The following is a 24,076-nucleotide window of genomic DNA, read 5'->3' as shown; positions in this document are numbered from 1 at the left end:
ATTGTGGTAACGTACATGAACTCAAGTCCTTTTGTTCTCCCGATTTGAATACCAAATGCCGACAGCATTACCTCCCGAGAGAATTCTCTTCGGTCATCGTCACGGTCGTGTATATTCCCCCTCAAGCAGACACCGCGATGGCTCTCAAGAAACTACACTGGACTTTGTCCAAACTGGAAAACACATTTATTGTAGCTGGGGACTTTGATAAAGCAAATCTGAGGGAAAAACTACCAAAGTTTTATCAACACATCGCCTGCGCTACTCGCTCATCGAGGACTCTTGACCATTGCTACTCCCCCTTCCGGGACGGCTACAAGGCCCTCCTCCGCCCTCCCTTCGGCAAATCATTATTACGCCTCCATTCTGCTCCTCCCTTCCTATAGGCAGAAACTTAAAACAGGATGTTCCTGTGGTAAGGAAATCCAATCAATCTTTATTATTATTAGCTCTCGTTCTCCATGGCTTTCGTGAGTAAGACATTTAAGCGTATTAACCCTCGCAAGGTTGCTGGCCCAGACAGCATCCCTAGCCGCGTCCTCAGAGCATGTGCAGACCAGCTTGCTGTAGTGTTCACAGTCATATTCAATCTCTCCCTATCCCAGTCTGTTGTCCTCACTTGCTTCAAAATGTCCACCATTGTTCTTGTACTCAAGAAAGCGAAAGGTAACTGAACTAAATGTCTATTGCCCCGTAGGACTCACTTCTGTCATCATGAAGTGCTTCGAGAGGCTTGTTAAGGATCCTATCACCTCCACCTTACCTGACACCCACTAGCGGTTGAGAAAAGCCCTTGGCCAGTCACAGAATCTCAGACAAGCCAGACAGCGAGAAGCCTAGAGAGAACATGCTCACTGCTCATCTGGAAGAGAGAAGCAAATCCTCCTGCTTCTTCCTCCACTGCTTCAGGGAGTGGCCTGTTATTCCACTACAAAAAGATAGGGAGAAAGGGACAGACAGGCTGCACTGCAGGGGGGGAATGAGGGTGGAGAAAGGGAGATGGAGGAGGATGGGAGAAAGATGTTCAGTGAAATCAATGTCCCTCCTCTGAGTGTTGTAAAAGCTCCAATCTCCCCACAACAGAACACACCTGGGGGGGGGTGTGATTCAGAGCGAGTTATGAAACGAGGGGGGGGGGCTCCAGATTTCATAATAACAGTTGGGTCATCCATCTTTCTCTGCTCTGCTAGGCATTAATGAGCCCATAAATCCCTAGCCATATGGGGTCTCAGGAAAAGAACAGGAGAACACAACAAGAGGGAGGCTGTGTCTCTGTGGAGGCTGAGCAGTGATCACTGAGTCTCAGGAGGGAGGAACGGCTGGAAGGCGCATGCTTCATCTGTCGAACACCATAGAAGTAGATACATCTTAACATTCCTATGGAGGAATGTTACTCCCCATGACATGACATAGCTTTTAGCTACGTGTATACAGTGGGGGGAAAAAAAGTATTTAGTCAGCCACCAATTGTGAAAGTTCTCCCACTTAAAAAGATGAGAGAGGCCTGTAATTTTCATCATAGGTACACGTCAACTATGACAGACAAAATGAGAAAAAAAATCCAGGAAATCACATTGTAGGATTTTTAATGAATTTATTTGCAAATTATGGTGGAAAATAAGTATTTGGTCACCTACAAACAAGCAAGATTTCTGGCTCTCACAGACCTGTAACTTCTTCTTTAAGAGGCTCCTCTGTCCTCCACTCGTTACCTGTATTAATGGCACCTGTTTGAACTTGTTATCAGTATAAAAGACACCTGTCCACAACCTCAAACAGTCACACTCCAAACTCCACTATGGCCAAGACCAAAGAGCTGTCAAAGGACACCAGAAACAAAATTGTAGACCTGCACCAGGCTGGGAAGACTGAATCTGCAATAGGTAAGCAGCTTGGTTTGAAGAAATCAACTGTGGGAGCAATTATTAGGAAATGGAAGACATACAAGACCGCTGATAATCTCCCTCGATCTGGGGCTCCACGCAAGATCTCACCCCGTGGGGTCAAAATGATCACAAGACCTAGTGAATGACCTGCAGAGAGCTGGGACCAAAGTAACAAAGCCTACCATCAGTAACACACTACGCCGCCAGGGACTCAAATCCTGCAGTGCCAGACGTGTCCCCCTGCTTAAGCCAGTACATGTCCAGGCCCGTCTGAAGTTTGCTAGAGTGCATTTGGATGATCCAGAAGAGGATTGGGAGAATGTCATATGGTCAGATGAAACCAAAATAGAACTTTTTGGTAAAAACTCAACTTGTCGTGTTTGGAGGACAAAGAATGCTGAGTTGCATCCAAAGAACACCATACCTACTGTGAAGCATGGGGGTGGAAACATCATGCTTTGGGGCTGTTTTTCTGCAAAGGGACCAGGACGACTGATCCGTGTAAAGGAAAGAATGAATGGGGCCATGTATCGTGAGATTTTGAGTGAAAACCTCCTTCCATCAGCAAGGGCATTGAAGATGAAACGTGGCTGGGTCTTTCAGCATGACAATGATCCCAAACACACCGCCCGAGCAACGAAGGAGTGGCTTCGTAGAAGCATTTCAAGGTCCTGGAGTGGCCTAGCCAGTCTCCAGATCTCAACCCCATAGAAAATCTTTGGAGGGAGTTGAAAGTCCGTGTTGCCCAGCGACAGCCCCAAAACATCACTGCTCTAGAGGAGATCTGCATGGAGGAATGGGCCAAAATACCAGCAACAGTGTGTGAAAACCTTGTGAAGACTTACAGAAAACGTTTGACCTGTGTCATTGCCAACAAAGGGTATATAACAAAGTATTGAGAAACTTTTGTTATTGACCAAATACTTATTTTCCACCATAATTTGCAAATAAATTCATTAAAAATCCTACAATGTGATTTTCTGGATTTTTTTCTCTCATTTTGTCTGTCATAGTTGACGTGTACCTATGATGAAAATTACAGGCCTCTCTCATCTTTTTAAGTGGGAGAACTTGCAAAATTGGTGGCTGACTAAATACTTTTTTCCCCGACTGTATACAGAGCACACAAACATGCAGAAAACAAACAAACGGAGAGATAGAAAAAGATCTGCACACATAGGCAAACACATTTGCACACACAGGAGTACATACATACAGTGAGGGAGAAAAGTATTTGATCCCCTGCTGATTTTGTACGTTTTCCCATTGACAAAGACATGATCAGTCTATAATTTTAATGGTAGGTTTATTTGAACAGTGAGAGACAGAATAACAACAAAAAAATCCAGAAAAACGCATGTCAAAAATGTTATGAATTTATTTGCATTTTAATGAGGGAAATAAGTATTTGACCCCTCTGCAAAACATGACTTAGTACTTGGTGGCAAAACCCTTGTTGGCAATCACAGAGGTCAGACGTTTCTTGTAGTTGGCCACCAGGTTTGCACACATCTCAGGAGGGATTTTGTCCCACTCCTCTTTGCAGATCTTCTCCAAGTCATTAAGGTTTCGAGCCTGACGTTTGGCTACTCGAACCTTCAGCTCCCTCCACAGATTTTCTATGGGATTAAGGTCTGGAGAGTGGCTAGGCCACTCCAGGACCTTAATATGCTTCTTGTTGAGCCACTCCTTTGTTGCCTTGGCCGTGTGTTTTGGGTCATTGTCATGCTGGAATACCCATCCACAACCCATTTTCAATGCCCTGGCTGAGGGAAGGAGGATCTCACCCAAGATTTGACGGTACATGGCGCCGTCCATCGTCCTTTTGATGCGGTGAAGTTGTCCTGTCCCCTTAGCAGAAAAACACCCCCAAAGCATAATGTTTCCACCTCTATGTTTGACGGTGGGGATGGTGTTCTTGGGGTCATAGGCAGCATTCCTTCTCCTCCAAACACGGCGAGTTGAGTTGATGCCAAAGAGCTCGATTTTGGTCTCATCTGACCACAACACTTTCACCCAGTTCTCCTCTGAATCATTCAAATGTTCATTGGCAAACTTCAGACGGGCCTGTATATGTGCTTTCTTGAGCAGGGGGACCTTGCGGGCGCTGCAGGATTTCAGTCCTTCACGGCGTAGTGTGTTACCAATTGTTTTCTTGGTGACTATGGTCCCAGCTGCCTTGAGATCATTGACAAGATCCTCCCACGTAGTTCTGGGCTGATTCCTCACCATTCTCATGATCATTGCAACTCCACGAGGTGAGATCTTGCAAGGAGCCCCAGGCCAAGGGAGATTGACAGTTCTTTTGTGTTTCTTCTATTTGCGAATAATCGCACCAACTGTTGTCACCTTCTCACCAAGCTGCTTGGCGATGGTCTTGCAGCCCATTCCAGCCTTGTGTAGGTCTACAATATTGTCCCTGACATCCTTGGAGAGCTCTTTGGTCTTGGCCATGGTGGAGAGTTTGGAATCTGATTGATTGATTGCTTCTGTGGACAAGTGTCTTTTATACAGGTAACAAATTGAGATTAGGAGCACTCCCTTTAAGAGTGTGCTCCTAATCTCAGCTCGTTACCTGTATAAAAGACACCTGGGAGCCAGAAATCTTTCTGATTGAGAGGGGGACAAATACTTATTTCCCTCATTAAAATGCAAATCAATTTATAACATTTTTGACATGCGTTTTTCTGGATTTTTTTGTTGTTATTCTGTCTCTCACTGTTCAAATAAACCTACCATTAAAATTATAGACTGATCATTTCTTTGTCAGTGGGCAAACGTACAAAATCAGCAGAGGATCAAATATAATATAAATATAATCAAAAATAATTTCCCTCACTGTACATACATACACACACAAACACCCACTTCACCTTCAGTCCGCCCACCCTCCCAGCATGTGTGGCCCACACAGTGACTCACCGACACAGTTGTCACAAAGGCTGCAGTGAGAGGCACGCGGTGGTCTGAAGATCTTACAGGTGAAGCAGTACTTGAGCTTGACCGTCTGCCCATTGATGACCACCTCTTTCGTCCTGGGGGGCGGCCGGTACCCCGAACTGGAGCCCTTGGCTACGTCTGTCAGGGAGAATCATTAGACTTAATCATCTGGAAATTAAATTGCAGTCTGCTACTTTTGACAAACAATACACTTCAATCCTCATTCATTGTCATGCATTTGAAGAGTAGACTAGTTCCAACATATATACGGTATGGGAGGAGGGTACTACAGTCCTGCACAAAGCTGGCACTGTAGAGCGTTACAGGGTCTCCGTCCATACAAGCCTCTACAGGATCCAAAGTCAAGTCAAAATGGAACTGTCACAATAAACTAGACCTATTTGTTAGTAGTGTACTGGTCATGTGAACAGTAGAATGAAAAGCCTTTTAAAATGTTGGTTCATTACTAAATTCATGTCTGGCTCTGAAAGCAGAAAGAGAATCAGAACTGTTCAGCACCTGCTCTCCTGACGTCACACTGTGACTCATCTATTCTGACCTGCTCAGAACAACATGCACTTCACTCTGCACTCCGCTCACTGTAAATGTCTCAGCTGGAGGAAACCCAATTTGGCAAGTCACAGGTTATTTTCTCAGCAGAAATAAATAAAATAAAATCCCTCATAGTGGTAAATGTAGTAAAACGGCGTTGCAGCAGGGAGGATGATCACGATGAGAGAAATTGCTGTGTGGATGATTATGTAAAAATGATGATGTAGGGTATTCACCCATAAAATGATTATTTCATTCAAATGTATTGATTCAATAGAGAATTGCATCAGAAAAACAATAGTCCAAACCCTATGTCTCTACCATATATGGTTCAAAGGTTAGACGATTTACTTGATTTACTAGATGAATTTAGCATGTTTAGAGTGAATGGAATTTCATCACAGGCATGATCAAAAAGTGGTCACTGCTCAATAGAACTCTGTGGCGCTGCTCCGCGGCAGAACGGCGCTTACTTCGAATGACAACTGACAAGCTAACTAATGGCTGCAGGTTTCTGAGTGAAAACATGGGCTTTTACTAAATGAAATCCGCAGAATACAAAACACATTTATTTACACATTTCAATATCAACCCTCCGCGAAGACAATCTGTTCCTATTGTTTATTTCAAGTATTTTCCTTTAAATCGCCATAGAAACACCCCCTCAATGTAGATTGATCACCAATAAAACCAATGAACGCCAAGGATCTGGAGATGAAAATGACGTGGGTATCAAGTTGATTTTGATTGGTCCAACATGCGGAAACACCTCCAAATGGTACCACCTCCCAAAGCCAAATATGGAAGAGATACAACCAAGAGAGGCGTGGTCTAAACTAGCAATGGTCACAGCGAATTAACGTTATTTCATCAACACTGTCAAATACAAGTACAGATGAAGTCGGAAGTTTACGTACACCATAGCCAAATACATTTAAACTCAGTTTTTCACAATTCCTGACATTTAATCCTAGTAAAAATTCATTGTCTTAGGTCAGTTAGGATCACCACTTTATTTTAAGAATGTGAAATGTCAGAATAATAGTAGAGAGAATGATTTATTTCAGCTTTTATTTCTTTCATCACATTCCCAGTGGGTCAGAAGTTTACATACACTCAATTAGTATTTGGTAGCATTGCCTTTAAATTGTTTAACTTGGGTCAAACGTTTCGGGTAGCCTTCGACAAGCTTCCCACAATAAGTTGGGTGAATTTTGGCTCATTCCTCCTGACAGAGCTGGTGTAACTGAGTCAGGTTTGTAGGCCTCCTTGCTCGCACACGCTTTTTCTATAGGATTGAGGTCAGGGCTTTGTGATGGCCACTCCAATACCTTGACTTTGTTGTCCTTAAACCATTTTGCCACAACTTTGGAAGTATGCTTGGGGTCATTGTCCATTTGGAAGACCCATTTGCGACCAAGCTTTAACTTCCTGACTGATGTCTTGAGATGTTGATTCAATATAGCCACATAATTTTCCTTCCTCATGATGCCATCTATTTTGTGAAGTGCACCAGTCCCTCCTGCAGCAAAGCACCCCCACAGCATGATGCTGCCACCCCCGTGCTTCACGGTTGGGATGGTGTTCTTCGGCTTGCAAGCCACCCCCTTTTTCGTCCAAACATAACGATGGTCATTATGGCCAAAAAGTTATATTTTTGTTACATCAGACCAGAGGACATTTCTCCAAAAAGTACGATCTTTGTCCCCATGTGCAGTTGCAAACCGTAGTCTGGCTTTTTTATGGCGGTTTTGGAGCAGTGGTTTCTTCCTTGCTGAGCGGCCTTTCAGGTTATGTCGATATAGGACTAGTTTTACTGTGGATATAGATACTTTCGTACCTGTTTCCTCCAGCATCTTCACAAGGTCCTTTGCTGTTGTTCTGGGATTGATTTGCACTTTTCGCACCAAAATACGTTCATCTCTAGGAGACAGAACGCGTCTCCTTCCTGAGCGGTATGACGGCTGCGTGGTCCCATGGTGTTCATACTTCCGTACTATTGTTTGTACAGATGAACGTGGTACCTTCAGGCATGTGGATATTGCTCCCAAGGATAGTTTGTTAACAAGAAATTTGTGGAGTGGTTGAAAAACTAGCTTTAAATGACTCCAACCTAAGTGTATGTAAACTTCCGACTTCAAATGTATATTAAGGTTATAATACTGTAGAGAACAATCTAATGATTATTTCTATGTGATATATAATGACATTGGGCAAAGAAAACAAAGTTTTGACATTAATTTCATAGCTCCCTCTTGAATTGCCCCGTTTTTCTCTACATTCTAGAGCAGTGAGTGAACCCTATATGATCATTTGAAAAGCACAAAAGGTATAACTGCCATGCTTGTTTCTGTAGCCCTCTCTCGTGTGGGAGTGTGTGTGGGAAAGTGTGTGTGTGGGTGGATCATTGCGTGCCTCTAAGCACAGTGGCCGAGCTGGAGTGGTGTGTGTGCACAACTCAACAGGAGCACTCTTTTCAGCCCATGTTCAACGTGATCAATGCACTCCCTCCATCTTCTCCTCTCCTCCTGTGTACAGAACGAGAGATAGTCAACCAGGAGGTGAGTGAATGAGTGGGAGGAGAATTAGCAACTCTAAATCCGTCAAAGAGAGCTTCCAACAGAGAGTAGAAAGGTCAGGTGATGTTGCTGAACTGAACTGCATGCTATTCATACTGCGTAGAACAGTAACACACACTGTAATGTACTGTGCTCAATAGAGACCCATCATCATTATTCTATTTTCATTGTATTGACGTCTATGAAAACATCATGTCCATAAATGCCATTCAAGGCCATCAAGCCGCCTCTAAAATGTGAAGCGTCACAGCATAATGACTGTATAAAAATCACATCTAGCCTCACATACATTAAAACAGCTCCCTAGTTCTCCATTATATGTCTTTCAAGCACTACGACACCGTCTGTGATGAACAGCTAATGAAATGTTCATGGACTGACTGGGCATGGAGCCCAGACTACTGCTGCTGCTTCTTACAAACATAACTCACTCATTTCACTCAGCTAGACCACCAAAAAAAAAAAAAATCTATACAGTTACATACTGTAATAGCATTTTTGGACGATATTATAGAGATATGACTTTTTTTGCTACTGTAGGTAGCGTTAGCTAGCGCTAGTCGGCTGTACCTGTGCCAAAATTCCAGTATTTTTATCCTATAGCTTGTTCTCCATCTTTTTAAAAATAGTGAACCAAAATGTTTTCAGAGAAAACTCATTTTCTCATGCTCTCGTCTCTCTGCAGCAGACATATAGTGAGCAATCCTTGGGCAGGCCGCCTAAGCGCTTTTTCGGGTCGCTTAGTCCAAATGGTGTAAAAAATATATGTTTTATAATATAATCTTTCAGAACTAACAATCACCAAAATAAAAGCTAGACAAGTCAGGGAGAATTGAAAATTCCAAAAACAATGAATTTGCGGTATTCATTTTGTTATGCTTGAGCAAAGGACCACAGCATTATCCGTGGCAAAATGCATAGAATTGCAGGAAACTGGCTTTAAAATTGCAAAATGTTCTCTTAGCTCCATTGAATAATATGTAGAATCGCAGGAAATTAGCGTTAAAACTGCAACATTTTCTCTCAGCTGCATGGCAAAATGTGTACAATTGAAGGAAATTAGCTTTAAAACCGATGGCTGACCGCGCTCATTGCCAAACCCCAATCCACGTCCCCTGCCTCGCCCACCACTTTTGAGCCAGAAATAACCCTGGTTTGGAACATCAAAATTGCAATAAAACCGCAGTATCTAATCACAATACATATCGTATCGACACCTAAGTATCGCGATAATATCATTTTGTGAAGTCCCTGGCAATTCCCAACCCTAACCACCAGCATCAACTGTAAAGCACTGTCTAGCTAAAACTGTATCAACATGTACTGTAAGCTGAACGATTAATAGACAAAGGAGGAATAACATTGAGTGTAGCCTAATCCTTTTCTATTGTACTATTGACTGTGAAATAAACATTCACCTACTTCTCTCTCTCTTGTCTAAAATATCAAATCTAAACGCACAAACACACCCAGGCAAATACTGAAAGCTCTAAATGTCTGGATCTCAATAGCTAGTGAGGTTAAAGGCCATGCTGATTTATGATCAGTGCTGGGTGTGTTTGTGCTGATCTATGATCAGTTTTGCCTTTTACATAGATCATAATAAATATAATTATGGACAGATCCTAGATCCACACTCCTACTCTGAGAGGCTTTGTGGATAGGGCCCAGGGCACCTGTATCCTCATGCATCACTTGGAGCCAGATCTGCTGACAGCAGGTAGGCTAAACAAGTTGAACCACCTTTACAAGGAAAGAATCCCAACTAATTTCTCTAAATTTCTGTGAAAACAAGCCTCTACATCAGCCAATGATGTGCTCCTTCTCCGCTCTCAGCCACAACTTCTAGTTTATGTTCACACTTCAGACACCTCCAGGAGGAAACGGGATGTCAAATTAGCTTTTCTGCTGACTGGGAGTGTTTGTATAAGGTGTGATCCTAGCCAGAACATTTAATATTTCACAGATTGGATCTAGTAGTTTTTCTGTCCGAGACAGAGAGGATGGAGTTGGAAGGAGGAGGGTAGTGATAAAAGGGGTTGATGAGGGAGGGCAGTGGTACAGCTTAACCAGCACACAGAGAGGCAGAGACTGAAGGAGGATTCAATGTCGGCCAAAGCATCCAGCCAGCCCCATCTCGACGGGGTATAAAGAGAATGTAATTGCTATCCTGCAGGGATAGGGAGGTGATGGGGAGAGGATGAGAACAGGGCATTAGCAGATGGACCTTCACTCACAGACAACACAAAAGAACACTGACCGCAGGTTTAATAAGACCCCTTTATTCAAGAAAGACTCTGGACTTAAACTATGAACAAAGAGAAGGGTAGCCTGTACAGACAAGTGCTTACTTCTGATTTCTGAAAGTCAAGTCGACATCACAAACAAGTAATGGGATAATAATAAGTGATATTTGTGATCTCGATTTTCCCCCATTACTTTCACACCCCTGGGGAGCAAAATATGAATAACCAGCCAAACATTCCAGACCCCATTTTATCTTGACAAGCCCTGGAGTTGTGTGCCCTTAGAGCAGTTGGCGTCAATTTTAAATAATCACATTAGAGGCTGCTTTAAAGGAGACTTCACATGAATGTGCCATTTACATCACTGCAGATATGAGAAAGGGGACAAGGAGAAGAAGCTCTGTTATTTATTACTATTGAGGAGCATCCATCCTCTGTACAGGACAGACAGGACTTCCCAGGCAGATGCTGTTGGTTCCTGTACGTCTGCATGACGAGAGGTAATGAGGCCCATGAGCCGCACAGGGGGACTAGGAGAGCACAGCCAGACACACTATCCCTGAGTAAGCACTCACTCTGCCTCTCAGATACAGGCATACTGTACAGTGGTCTGTGAGAGAGAGAGAGTGTGTGTGTGTGTCCAGTATGCAGAGGCAAACAGTAGACAGGGGCCTTCGGTAACAGCAGAGGCCAACCCAGGCCACTAATTGCACTTATGGTTTCCTTTCTCCCTTTGTCTGGTCCCATTGGGTAAATTCAACTGGCTGTAATTAATATCCCAGCAGCAGCATTAGAAGCAGCAGCTCTATTCATGGGCCATGCGGCCACATCCAGAAGACCTCATCAGAGCCCTTCTATCTCCCCGTCAGGAGGACTAATCATAATCCTCAAGACAGGCCAACAAAAACTCTGAGAGAGACCAGAGAGACAGGAAACCATCTCCCAGAGGAAGCCTTCACTGGCTGGACATAAAGGGAGTGAATACACATTAAAATGCAGAAATAGGCTATCGAACTGGAGAAAAATATTATGTAAGGTGGGTTTTATTAAAATGGTGTGTGTGTGGTATGTGTGCTGGTTGCATAACATAACTCCTGTCCTGGATAGAGGCTTCGGCAGGCATTTAAACTGTTAGTTGAAGGAAACTTTCCTCTTCAGTGGGTAACAAAGAGCAGGTTTCCTAATGGTGATAACGCTGAGCATTTACTATGACACACACACACTCTCACAAACACTCACTTCCTATCGCCGCAGGAACACACCCTTGCTACTTCCCCTCGTAACTCTGGGCCACAGATTGCTGTGTGTGTGCGTGCGTGTCAACCACTAATATCCAACCGCCATTGTAACATTAAAAGGATAAGATGTGCTTTTAGCGATTACAGTTCAAAAAGGAATACAATTAAACAAGATTAACTTTACTGAAGTGGAAATACAGCTCTGTAAAGTAGGGCTGAGTTATTTTTGTGCAAAAGGGTTTCTTTCTGGACTGTTTTGAAACCATTACTCAGCCCCAAGATGACAGTCTGTCCTAAAGGGTTCAGTGAGCTTTCTGATATTCCATTCCACCCTGTTTTGCTTAGTTTTACCAATGAAAAACTGTGAAGGATTTTTCAGTTCAGTACATTTCTGGGGAACTTCCCAGAGAAGAGTATCGGGTTTAAGGACGTGACGAGGGGTAAGGGAAAGGGAGTGTCTAGCCCACAGAGACCATCAATCTAGGCTTTAGCCAGAAGAACACCTCGCTTCTCTTCCAACTCCTCTCAGAGGACATTACTTTTAGGCCTATATTCCTCCTCCTTCCCTTTCTCAACATTATAGACCTACAGCCTAACTGATCTCAAGTTACAGGATTGGTGAAAGTATTATGGTGGAGACCTATCCAAGTCTGTCAGATTAAAGAAATCCTTACGCAGGGGTTAGGGATAGTGCACAGTTAAAGTATTCCCTATTCAACCAGGGCCACTGTGTGGTGTGTAATAAAGGTAGGCCTATGTGTACTGATACGGTGGTGCTGGTGCTCGGGTGGAAACAGCATAGTATGGTTCCAGCTTACTGTAGTAATTGGGTAATGGAGTGGGAATGGGATGAGAGTCAGTAGCCATGGTGTGGACCTGGCAGTAACATTCTGCGAGTACAGAGTTCATCGACGTACACACTGGATAGGGAGGGGTGAGAGACAGAGATAGTAACAATCAATTCAATATGGTTGTTCAGCTAATTAATATGATTATCAAAACATACGCTAATTAATAAACTATACTGGGCACACCCCAAACCCTCTCATTCCCCCCAAAAAATATCATGCAAGTGGGTGTGTTTAGGGGGGCGCGACAGTGCATTTTTATATGATGATGCAAGCAGCCTGAATACCAACTGTAACAAGGACCTAACCGCTCACATACAATTTGTCCGTCAACTATGACAGACAAATTGAGAAAAAAAATCCAGAAAATCACATTGTAGGATTTGTAATGAATTTATTTGCAAATTATGGTGGAAAATAAGTATTTGGTCACCTACAAACAAGCAAGATTTTCTGGCTCTCACAGACCTGTAACTTCTTCTTTAAGAGGCTCCTCTGTCCTCCACTCGTTACCTGTATTAATGGCACCTGTTTGAACTTGTTATCAGTATAAAAGACACCTGTCCACAACCTCAAACAGTCACACTCCAAACTCCACTATGGCCAAGACCAAAGAGCTGTCAAAGGACACCAGAAACAAAATTGTAGACCTGCACCAGGCTGGGAAGACTGAATCTGCAATAGGTAAGCAGCTTGGTTTGAAGAAATCAACTGTGGGAGCAATTATTAGGAAATGGAAGACATACAAGACCACTGATAATCTCCCTCGATCTGGGGCTCCACGCAAGATCTCACCCCGTGGGGTCAAAATTATCACAAGAACGGTGAGCAAAAATCCCAGAACCACACGGGGGGACCTAGTGAATGACCTGCAGAGAGCTAGGACCAAAGTAACAAAGCCTACCATCAGTAACACACTACGCCGCCAGGGACTCAAATCCTGCAGTGCCAGACGTGTCCCCCTGCTTAAGCCAGTACATGTCCAGGCCCGTCTGAAGTTTGCTAGAGTGCATTTGGATGATCCAGAAGAGGATTGGGAGAATGTCATATGGTCAGATGAAACCAAAATAGAACTTTTTGGTAAAAACTCAACTCGTCGTGTTTGGAGGACAAAGAATGCTGAATTGCATCCAAAGAACACCATACCTACTGTGAAGCATGGGGGTGGAAACATCATGCTTTGGGGCTGTTTTTCTGCAAAGTGACCAGGACGACTGATCCGTGTAAAGGAAAGAATGAATGGGGCCATGTATCGTGAGATTTTGAGTGAAAACCTCCTTCCATCAGCAAGGGCATTGAAGATGAAACGTGGCTGGGTCTTTCAGCATGACAATGATCCCAAACACACCGCCCGGGCAACGAAGGAGTGGCTTCGTAAGAAGCATTTCAAAAGGTCCTGGAGTGGCCTAGCCAGTCTCTAGATCTCAACCCCATAGAAAATCTTTGGAGGGAGTTGAAAGTCTGTGTTGCCCAGCGACAGCCCCAAAACATCACTGCTCTAGAGGAGATCTGCATGGAGGAATGGGCCAAAATACCAGCAACAGTGTGTGAAAACCTTGTGAAGACTTACAGAAAACGTTTGACCTGTGTCATTGCCAACAAAGGGTATATAACAAAGTATTGAGAAACTTGTTATTGACCAAATACTTATTTTCCACCATAATTTGCAAATAAATTCATTAAAAATCCTACAATGTGATTTTCTAGATTTTTTTTTCTCATTTTGTCTGTCATAGTTGACGTGTACCTATGATGAAAATTACAGGCCTCTCTCATCTTTTTAAGTGGGAGAACTTGCACAATTGGTGGCTGACTAAATACTTTTTTCCCCCACTGTATACACACAAACATATAAATATACATACATACACACCACACACAAAAATGTGGGGCTCAAAAGCCCTGAATGACGGCTCGCCACTGCTTCCTACCTAAGCAGTCAGACTTCTCCTTCCATTACAAGGACATTATGAACATACTGTTTGATGTTAGCACATATGGAGATGTACAGACAACGTGTGAAGACATCAAGTGTGAAGCCACATGATGTAAAGAACACATGGTAACCCCTGGCAACGGCACACTGGAGAATTCTGACAGTGAATTAAAAAGAAATCCTGGTTGAATTCTGAATCCACATTCCACCATGGGGGAAGTCAGTCTGTGGATAATGTGACACACTGCTATATCCTACCTCTGCATAACGCACTGAAGCTGAGAGGAAAGAGACTGCTGTGGATGACAGAGAGCTCCTACCATTCACACACACCTTTATCAGCACCTCTCACTCTCTCCATCTCTCTTCCCTGTTCTCCCTGAGCATCTCTCTCTCTCTCTCTCTCCTCTCGCTCTTTCCCCTTCTCCCTGTGAGAGTTAATAACCTCAGAGTGCCTTAGAGAGGAGAGAGGAGCTACAACGGATTAATGGAGGGTGGCTGTAAAGAGCTCCACAAGCCCACTTACACTAACAGATCGGATCAAGCGGAGGGCTTTAGAACCCACTTCATTCTCACACTCTGCTCCAACCGGCCATTGTTCAGATTCAAACAATGGAGCCAATGTATCAATTAGTGTTGGGGGGGAGGGGGGGGGGATAGATAGTTACATATCGTGATATTCTTTTGGATTATATAATATTAATACTTTGACTCCAAGTATCGGTAGCATTAGCTAGCTCTAGTCGGCTGTTCCTGCGCAAAATGGTATTTTTCATCCTATAACTTGTTCTCCATTTTAAATAGTGAGCAAACATGTTTTCAGCAGTTTTATTTCCATTACTGATCAAAACTCATTTTCTCATGGCTCTCTCTTGTCCCTCTGCAGCAGACATATGGTGAGCAATATGTTTAGAACATCAAATCGTAATAAAATCGCAGTATTGAAACATATAGAATCGTGAGAAACGCAATACATATCTGCACCTAACTATCATGATAATATGGTATTGTGAGGTACCTGCCAATTCCCAGCCCCAGTATCAATGTGACAGTAGTGTAGGGGAATACAGTAACGCAGGCTGTGTTTTAGAGCTATGCTGATCAGATGTTAAGTGAGATTACCACTCATTCGGTAAGGGTTTGAGGCAGTCTTGCTGTTGAGAAAGTTTGTGTTGAGTCCGTGTGTGTGGCAAGCAGTTCCTCACTCTGGTTCAGTGAGACAGGTTCTATGTCCTCACTCTGGTTCAGTGAGACAGGTTCTATGTCCTCACTCTGGTTCAGTGAGACAGGTTCTATGTCCTCACTCTGGTTCAGTGAGACAGGTTCTATGTCCTCACTCTGGTTCAGTGAGACAGGTTCTATGTCCTCACTCTGGTTCAGTGAGACAGGTTCCCTGTCCTCACTCTGTAAATGAGGCAGTCTTTCTTGGCTGTTACTCAACTCTCTCCCTCTCCTCCTCTACCAGAGCAGCTATCAGTCAATCAGACTCTGGAACCGTATCTAGCCACAAAATACTAACTAAAATGTTGCCAAAATTTTGCAGGAGCAAAGAGAAGAGGTTCGTCATCGAGAGTTTTCTATTCCATATTCTAGTATAACTTGTATCTTGATAGAAACCTGGGTGTCAGTCAAACACAAACAGCACTGTAGAAATCAAATCATGCCCAGTCACAACATGTGGAGGAAACCATTTACATTTACATTTACATTTTAGTCATTTAGCAGACGCTCTTATCCAGAGCGACTTACAGTTAGTGAATACATATATTTTTATACTGGCCCCCCGTGGGAATCGAACCCACAACCCTGGCGTTGCAAACGCCATGCTCTATCAACTGAGCTACATCCCTGCCGGCCATTCCCTCCCCTACCCTGGACGACGCTGGGCCAATTGTGCGCCGCCCATGAGTCTCCCGGTCGCGGCCGGCTGCGACAGAGCCTGGATTCGAACCAGGATCTCTAGTGGCACAGTTAGCACTGCGATGCAGTGCCTTAGACCACTGCGCCACATTTGGAGCGCATCCTCTGAAGACTAAAGACATGTATGACAGGCAGACAAGAGTACAGCGGTGACACTATGACCCTGGTTCCACTGCTCTGGCTCTCCTCCACTCTGCCTGTAAGAGGATGGTCTGTCTGCCAGCGTGGGCAGCAGGAGAATAGCGGGATAGAAGGGTGGGAGGATGGAGAATGATGGAGAAGAGAGCTGTGAACTATAAGTAGAGCCCGCCTGCTTGAATGCATTTCAAATCAAATCACATTTTATTTGTCACATACACGTGTTTAGCAGATGTTATTGCGGGTGCAGCGAAATGCTTGTGCTTCTAGTTCCGATAGTGCAGTAATATCTAACAATTTCACAACATATACCCAATACACACAAATCTATGTAAGGAATGGAATTTAAGAATATATACATATATGGACTAAGATACAGTAGAATTTTATAGAATACAGTATATACATATGAGATGAGTAGTTTAAGATATGTAAACATTATTAATGTGACTAGTGTTCCATTTCTTAAAGTGGCCAGTGATTTCAATAGGCAGCAGCAGCCTCTAATTTGAGAGACTGCTAGTGATGGCTAATTAACAGTCAGATGGCCTTGAGATAGAAGTTGTTTTTCATTCTCTCGGTCCCAGCTTTGATGCACCTGTACTGATCTTGCCTTCTGGATGATAACGGGGTGAACAGGCAGTGGCTCGGGTGGTTGATGTCCTTGATTATCTTTTTGGCCTTCCTGTGACATCAGGTGCTGTAGGTGTCCTGGAGGGTGGGTGGTTTGCCCCCGGTAATGCGTTCGGCAGACCGCACCACCCTCTGGAGAGCCCTGCAGTTGCGGGCGGTGCAGTTGCCGTACCAAGCGGTGATACAGCCCGACAGGATGCTCTCAATTGTGCATCTGTAAAAGTTTGTGAGGGTTTTAGGTGCCAAGCCAAATTTCTTCAGCCTCCTGAGGTTGAAGAGGCTCTGTTGCGTCATCTTCTCCACACTGTCTGCATGGGTGGACCATTTCAGTTTCTCAACAACACACAGCATGCACTCAGACGCACATACACACGCACAAACAATCACAAGCATGGATTATTTGATATCTCAGCAGCATTGATGGAAACCCTCTAAATAATCATATAGTGTCCGGTTGCACCCAATAAAAGCATTAAATGTCAGTGCATCCTCATCCTCAGCATATTAATCTCCATCATACACACAGTATCCATCTCCTCTGCAGGGAGAGGAGCAGGACTTTAGCATGGCCATTGGCTTTAGAAACATCCGCTGACATTTACTGGCTAGCCTATAACTCGGTCTCTGGCACGCACAGCAGAAGAGACCGGAAGGGAAGAGAAATATCCTGCCTGGTTCCGGTAATGAGAGCCTTTGGAGTTGGCATGCTTCCGCCTGGAGGATGCCAGTCTCTCAGTCTCTGCAGCGTTGCCACGTCTGACCAGGGCCTGCACTGCTAACCATGGCAGACAGACAGAACATGATGCATGGAAAGACGAGCTGCAGTAACAACAGTGGTGATCAATATAACAGCGGAGGCTGACTGTGCTGAAGAGTTCCCGTTACAATGCTATTCCTCAGTTCACAGTCACACACAGAGCAGGGACAGGACAGGTGCCCATTGATTTACACAGCAGGATTTATCCACTGAGCCCTTTCCTCAAGAGAAAGTTGAGGACAGAACAGAACAGGACAGAAAACGCAACACTTCCTGTAATTGGACACACTGCATCCCAGACATAGGGCAGCATTGAAGAGGCACCTTGTTCTGTCCCATTCAGTATGTAGTTTCACAACATATCAATACCAGAGGTGAACTTGAGCCCTGTACCACTTTGAATAGAAGACAACACCATTACTTATTAATGAGGGTGCTGGGAATAAAATAACCTCCAGTTCAGTTGCGGTCAAACATTACTTCACCATGTGATCTTGTCTAATTTAGCCTGACTGACTGTCATCTTTCCAAGGAGTAAGGAAGAACTTACAGCACACGCTCTGATAACAACATAAGCTAAACAACATAACACAAGCACTTGAGCCGGAGACTAATTGGAGAGTGTGCACTCCATGACGCCAATCATCAGTAGAAGTTGGTATCATTTTGAGGACCACACAGGTACACTAAGACAGTAGTTCCCAACCTGGGGCTATCCACACGGGGTACTTGGAAAGACTCATAAGTCCATAGGCCTACTGGTAAAATGCACATGAGGGGGTACTTTGTGGGTGCTCCGGACAGAGCAAAATGTTATTCGGGGTACAGTAACCAAAAGATTGGGAATCATAAGAAGGTTCATGTCCGTTCTTATATTCTAATACCTAATTCTATGGTTTTAATGTTCCACAGTCAGCCCAGGTCATATAGTGCCACTACACTATGCCAATACTGCTGTAGTATCCATTATACACTGAACAAAAATATAAACGTAAAGTGTTGGTCTCATGTTTCATGAGCTGAAATAAAAGATCCCAGAAATGTTCCACACGCACGAAAAGCTTATTTCTCTCAAATGTTGTGCACAAATTTCTTTACATTCCTGTTAGTCACCATTTCTCCTTTGCCAAGATAATCCATGCACCTGACAGGTGGCATATCAAGAAGCTGATTAAACAGCATGCTCATTACACAGGTGCACATTGTGCTGGAGACAATAAAAGGCCACTAAAATGTGCAGTTTTGTCACAACATGCCACAGATGTCTCAAGTTTTGAGGGAGCGTGCAATTGGCATGCATGTCTGCAGCTATTGACAGAATTCAATGTTCATTTTTCTACCATAAGCCGCATCCAACGTCGTTTTAGAGAATTTGGCAGTACGTCCAACATGCCTCACAACCGCAGACCACATGTAACCACGCCAGCCCAGGATCTCCATATCAGGCTTCTTCACTTGCGGGATCGTGAAAGACCAGCCACCTGGACAGCTGATGAAACTGTGGGGTTTGCACAACTGAAGCTCATCTGGGAAGCTCATCTGCGTGTTCGTCGTCCTCACCAGGGTCTTGACCTGACTTGCAGCACGGCGTCGTAACCAACTTCAGTGGGCAAATGCTCTCTTCGATGGCCACTGGCATGTGTGTTCTTCACGGATGAATCCCGGTTTCAACTGTACCGGGCAGATGGCAGACGTCGTGTGGGTGAGTTATTTGCTGATGTCATCGTTGTGAACAGAGTGTCCCATGGTGACAGTGGGGTTATGGTATGGGCAACGAACACAATTGCATTTTATTGATGGCAATTTGAATGCACAGAGATACCCTGACGAGATCCTGAATGGCCCATTGTCGTGCCATTCATCTGCCGCCATCACCTCGTGTTTCAGCATGATAATGCACGGCCCCATGTCGCAAGGATTTGTACCCAATTCCTGGAAGCTGAAAATGTCCCAGTTCTTCCCATGGCCTGTATACTCACCAGACATGTCACCCATTGAGCATGTTTGGGATGCTCTGGATCGATGTGTACGATAGCGTGTTCCAATTCCCGCCAATATCCAGCAACTTCGCACAGCCATTCAACAGCCTGATCAACTCTATGCGAAGGAGACGTGCTGGTCACACCAGATACTGACTGATTTTATGATCCAAGCCCCTACCTTTTTTTTTATGTATCTGTGCCCAACAGATGCATATCTGTATTGCCAGTCATGTGAAATCCATAGATTAGGGCCTAATGAATTTATTTCAATTGACTGATTTTCTTTATATATATATATATATATATTATTTTCCTTTATTTAACTAGGCAAGTCAGTTAAGAACAAATTCTTATTTACAATGACGGCCTACACCGGCCAAACCCAGACAAAGCTGGGCAAATTGTGCGCCGCCCTATGGGACTCCCAATCACGGCCAGTTGTGATACAGCCTGGAATCGAACCAGGGGGTCTGTAGTGACGTCTCAAGCATTGAGATGCAGTGCCTTAGACCGCTGCGCCACTCGGGAGCTGTAACTCAGTAAAATATTTGACATAGTTGCATGTTGCATTTATATTTTTATTCAGTGTATTTACCATATTTACCATGCTTGTTTCCATGTTTATATATATATATATATACACAGTGGGGAGAACAAGTATTTGATACACTGCCGATTTTGCAGGTTTTCCTACTTACAAAGCATGTAGAGGTCTGTAATTTTTATCATAGGTACACTTCAACTGTGAGAGACGGAATCTAAAACAAAAATCCAGAAAATCACATTGTATGATTTTTAAGTAATTCATTTGCATTTTATTGCATGACATAAGTATTTGATACATCAGAAAAGCAGAACTTAATATTTGGTACAGAAACCTTTGTTTGCAATTACAGAGATCATATGTTTTCTGTAGGTCTTGACCAAGTTTGCACACACTGCAACAGGGATTTTGGTCCACTCCTCCATACAGACCTTCTCCAGATCCTTCAGGTTTCGGGGCTGTCGCTGGGCAATACGGACTTTCAGCTCCCTCCAAAGATGTTCTATTGGGTTCAGGTCTGGAGACTGGCTAGGCCACTCCAGGACCTTGAGATGCTTCTTACGGAGCCACTCCTTAGTTGCCCTGGCTGTGTGTTTCGGGTCGTTGTCATGCTGGAAGACCCAGCCACGACCCATCTTCAATGCTCTTACTGAGGGAAGGAGGTTGTTGGCCAAGATCTGGCGATACATGGCCCCATCCATCCTCCCCTCAATACGGTACAGTCGTCCTGTCCCCTTTGCAGAAAAGCATCCCCAAAGAATGATGTTTCCACCTCCATGCTTCACGGTTGGGATGGTGTTCTTGGGGTTGTACTCATCCTTCTTCTTCTTTCAAACACGGCAAGTGGAGTTTAGACCAAAAAGCTCTATTTTTGTCTCATCAGACCACATGACCTTCTCCCATTCCTCCTCTGGATCATCCAGATGGTCATTGGCAAACTTCAGACGGGCCTGGACATGCGCTGGCTTGAGCAGGGGGACCTTGCGTGCGCTGCAGGATTTTAATCCATGACGGCGTAGTGCGTTACTAATGGTTTTCTTTGAGACTGTGGTCCCAGCTCTCTTCAGGTCATTGACCAGGTCCTGCCGTGTAGTTCTGGGCTGATCCCTCACCTTCCTCATGATCATTGATGCCCCACGAGGTGAGATCTTGCATGGAGCCCCAGACCGAGGGTGCATGGAGCCCCATCCTTGTGCAGGTCTACAATTTTATCCCTGATGTCCTTATACACAGCTCTCTGGTCTTGGCCATTGTGGAGAGGTTGGAGTCTGTTTGATTGAGTGTGTGGACATGTGTCTTTTATACAGGCAACGAGTTCAAACAGGTGCAGTTAATACAGGTAATGAGTGGAGAACAGGAGGGCTTCTTAAAGAAAAATTAACAGGTCTGTGAGAGCCGGAATTCTTACTGGTTGGTAGGTGATCAAATACTTATGTCATGCAATAAAATGCAATTAATTACTTAAAAATCATACAATGTGATTTTGTGGATTTTTGTTTTAGATTCCGTCTCACAGTTGAAGTGTACCTATGATAAAAATTACAGACCTCTACATGCTTTGTAAGTAGGAAAACCTGCAAAATCGGCAGTGTATCAAATACTTGTTCTCCCACTGTATATACAGTGGGGGAAAAAAGTATTTAGTCAGCCACTAATTGTGCAAGTTCTCCCACTTAAAAAAGACGAGAGAGGCCTGTAATTTTCATCATAGGTACACGTCAACTATGACAGACAAAATGAGAAAAATCCAGAAAATCACATTGTAGGATTTTTAATGAATTTATTGCATATGATGGTGGAAAATAAGTATTTGGCCAATAACAAAAGTTTCTCAATACTTTGTTATATACCCTTTGTTGCCAATGACACAGGTCAAACGTTTTCTGTAAGTCTTCACAAGGTTTTCACACAACGTTGCTGGTATTTTGGCCCATTCCTCCATGCAGATCTCCTCTAGAGCATTGATGTTTTGGGGCTGTCGCTGGGCAACACAGACTTTCAACTCCCTCCAAAGATGTTCTATGGGGTTGAGATCTGGAGACTGGCTAGGCCACTCCAGGACCTTGAAATGCTTCTTACGAAGCCACTCCTTCGTTGCCCGGGCGGTGTGTTTGGGATCATTGTCATGCTGAAAGACCCAGCCACGTTTCATCTTCAATGCCCTTGCTGATGGAAGGAGGTTTTCACTCAAAATCTCACGATACATGGCCCCATTCATTCTTTCCTTTACACGGATCAGTCGTCCTGGTCCCTTTGCAGAAAAACAGCCCCAAAGCATGATGTTTCCAACCCCATGCTTCACAGTAGGTATGGTGTTCTTTGGATGCAACTCAGCATTCTTTGTCCTCCAAACACGACGAGTTGAGTTTTTACCAAAAAGATGGTTTCATCTGACCATATGACATTCTCCCAATCCTCTTCTGGATCATCCAAATGCACTTAATCAGACGGGCCTGGACATGTACTGGCTTAAGCAGGGGGGACACGTCTCGCACTGCAGGATTTGAGTCCCTGGCGGCGTAGTGTGTTACTGATGGTTGGCTTTGTTACTTTGGTCCCAGCTCTCTGCAGGTCATTCACTAGGTCCCCCCGTGTGGTTCTGGGATTTTTGCTCACCGTTCTTGTGATCATTTTGACCCCACGGGGTGAGATCTTGCGTGGAGCCCCAGATCGAGGGAGATTATCAGTGGTTTTGTATGTCTTCCATTTCCTAATAATTGCTCCCACAGTTGATTTCTTCAAACCAAGCTGCTTACCTATTGCAGATTCAGTCTTCCCAGCCTGGTGCAGGTCTACTTTTTGTTTTCTGGTGTCCTTTGACAGCTCTTTGGTCTTGGCCATAGTGGAGTTTGGAGTGTGACTGTTTGAGGTTGTGGACAGGTGTCTTTTATACTGATAACAAGTTCAAACAGGTGCCATTAATACAGGTAACGAGTGGAGGACAGAGGAGCCTCTTAAAGAAGAAGTTACAGGTCTGTGAGAGCCAGAAATCTTGCTTGTTTGTAGGTGACCAAATACTTATTTTCCACCATAATTTGCAAATAAATTCATTAAAAATCCTACAATGTGATTTTCTGGAATTTTTTTCCACAATTTGTCTGTCATAGTTGACGTTTACCTATGATGAAAATTACAGGCCTCTCTCATCCTTTTAAGTGGGAGAACTTGCACAATTGGTGGCTGACTAAATACTTTTTTTCCCCACTGTATATATATATATTGCTATTGAGGACTGATTCTCAATTTACTGGCATGGTTAAATAAATAAATGAAATATATGGCTGATGTGGCTGTTTCTATCACATTACCTTGAACAGGTTCAACGGATCACATTTTGTTTTCCTCCTTTATTCTATTTCACCTTTTGACGGCCTGTCTCCCAGCATTGCTGTTCCCCCGTGGAGTGTGTGTATGGTTCTTGACAGAGCAGAGTGTAATGTGTGATAGATCGCACTTCAGGGACCTGATAATCACATCACCCTCTATCGCCTATCAGCTGGCCACCGCAGGACACCCTTCACACGGACACAGGGAGCCCTCACACCCCCTCTCCCTATCTCTTTCCTCTTTCCAAGACCTCAGTATCTGTCTCTCTTTAATTCATTCTTTCTTTGCCGTGTTTCCTTCTGCAAATTGCAACTGACCACAGAGCCATAATATAAACAAAGTGGAACACAGCATGCAGAAACTATAAGCTAAATTCCTTCCTCCTCCCACACCATGAAGGGCGCTGAGGCAGGGAAATACCCCGCTTTCAAATCAATAAAAAAATGCTTTATTGACATGGGAAACATGTTTACATTGTCAAAGCAAATGGAATAAACAATAAAAGGGAAATAAACGAGGAAAATAAACAAAATCAGTAAACATTACACTC

The 24,076-nt window shown here is 43.9% G+C and overlaps 1 protein-coding gene across 5 annotated transcripts in view; it reads right to left on the bottom strand.

Annotated features, from left to right (window-relative positions):
* LOC121539158 (palmitoyltransferase ZDHHC14) overlaps positions 1-24,076 on the bottom strand; it is a 111,419-nt gene that overhangs the window by 24,094 nt on the left and 63,249 nt on the right. For 4 of the 5 annotated variants that reach the window (XM_041847452.2, XM_041847451.2, XM_041847454.2 and 1 more), the window contains exon 4: positions 4,809-4,964. The exons of the other annotated variant lie outside the window; for it this stretch is intronic. In XM_041847452.2, coding sequence (XP_041703386.1) covers positions 4,809-4,964 — 156 coding nt within the window. The remainder of the gene's footprint in view (positions 1-4,808; positions 4,965-24,076) is intronic. 5 annotated transcript variants of the gene reach the window in all.

This window comes from Coregonus clupeaformis, chromosome 25 (genome assembly GCF_020615455.1).
Source record: "Coregonus clupeaformis isolate EN_2021a chromosome 25, ASM2061545v1, whole genome shotgun sequence".
Lineage (NCBI taxonomy): Eukaryota > Metazoa > Chordata > Actinopteri > Salmoniformes > Salmonidae > Coregonus > Coregonus clupeaformis.
Note: the sequence above shows the minus strand (reverse complement) of the source record. Positions and strands in the feature narration are given on the sequence as shown.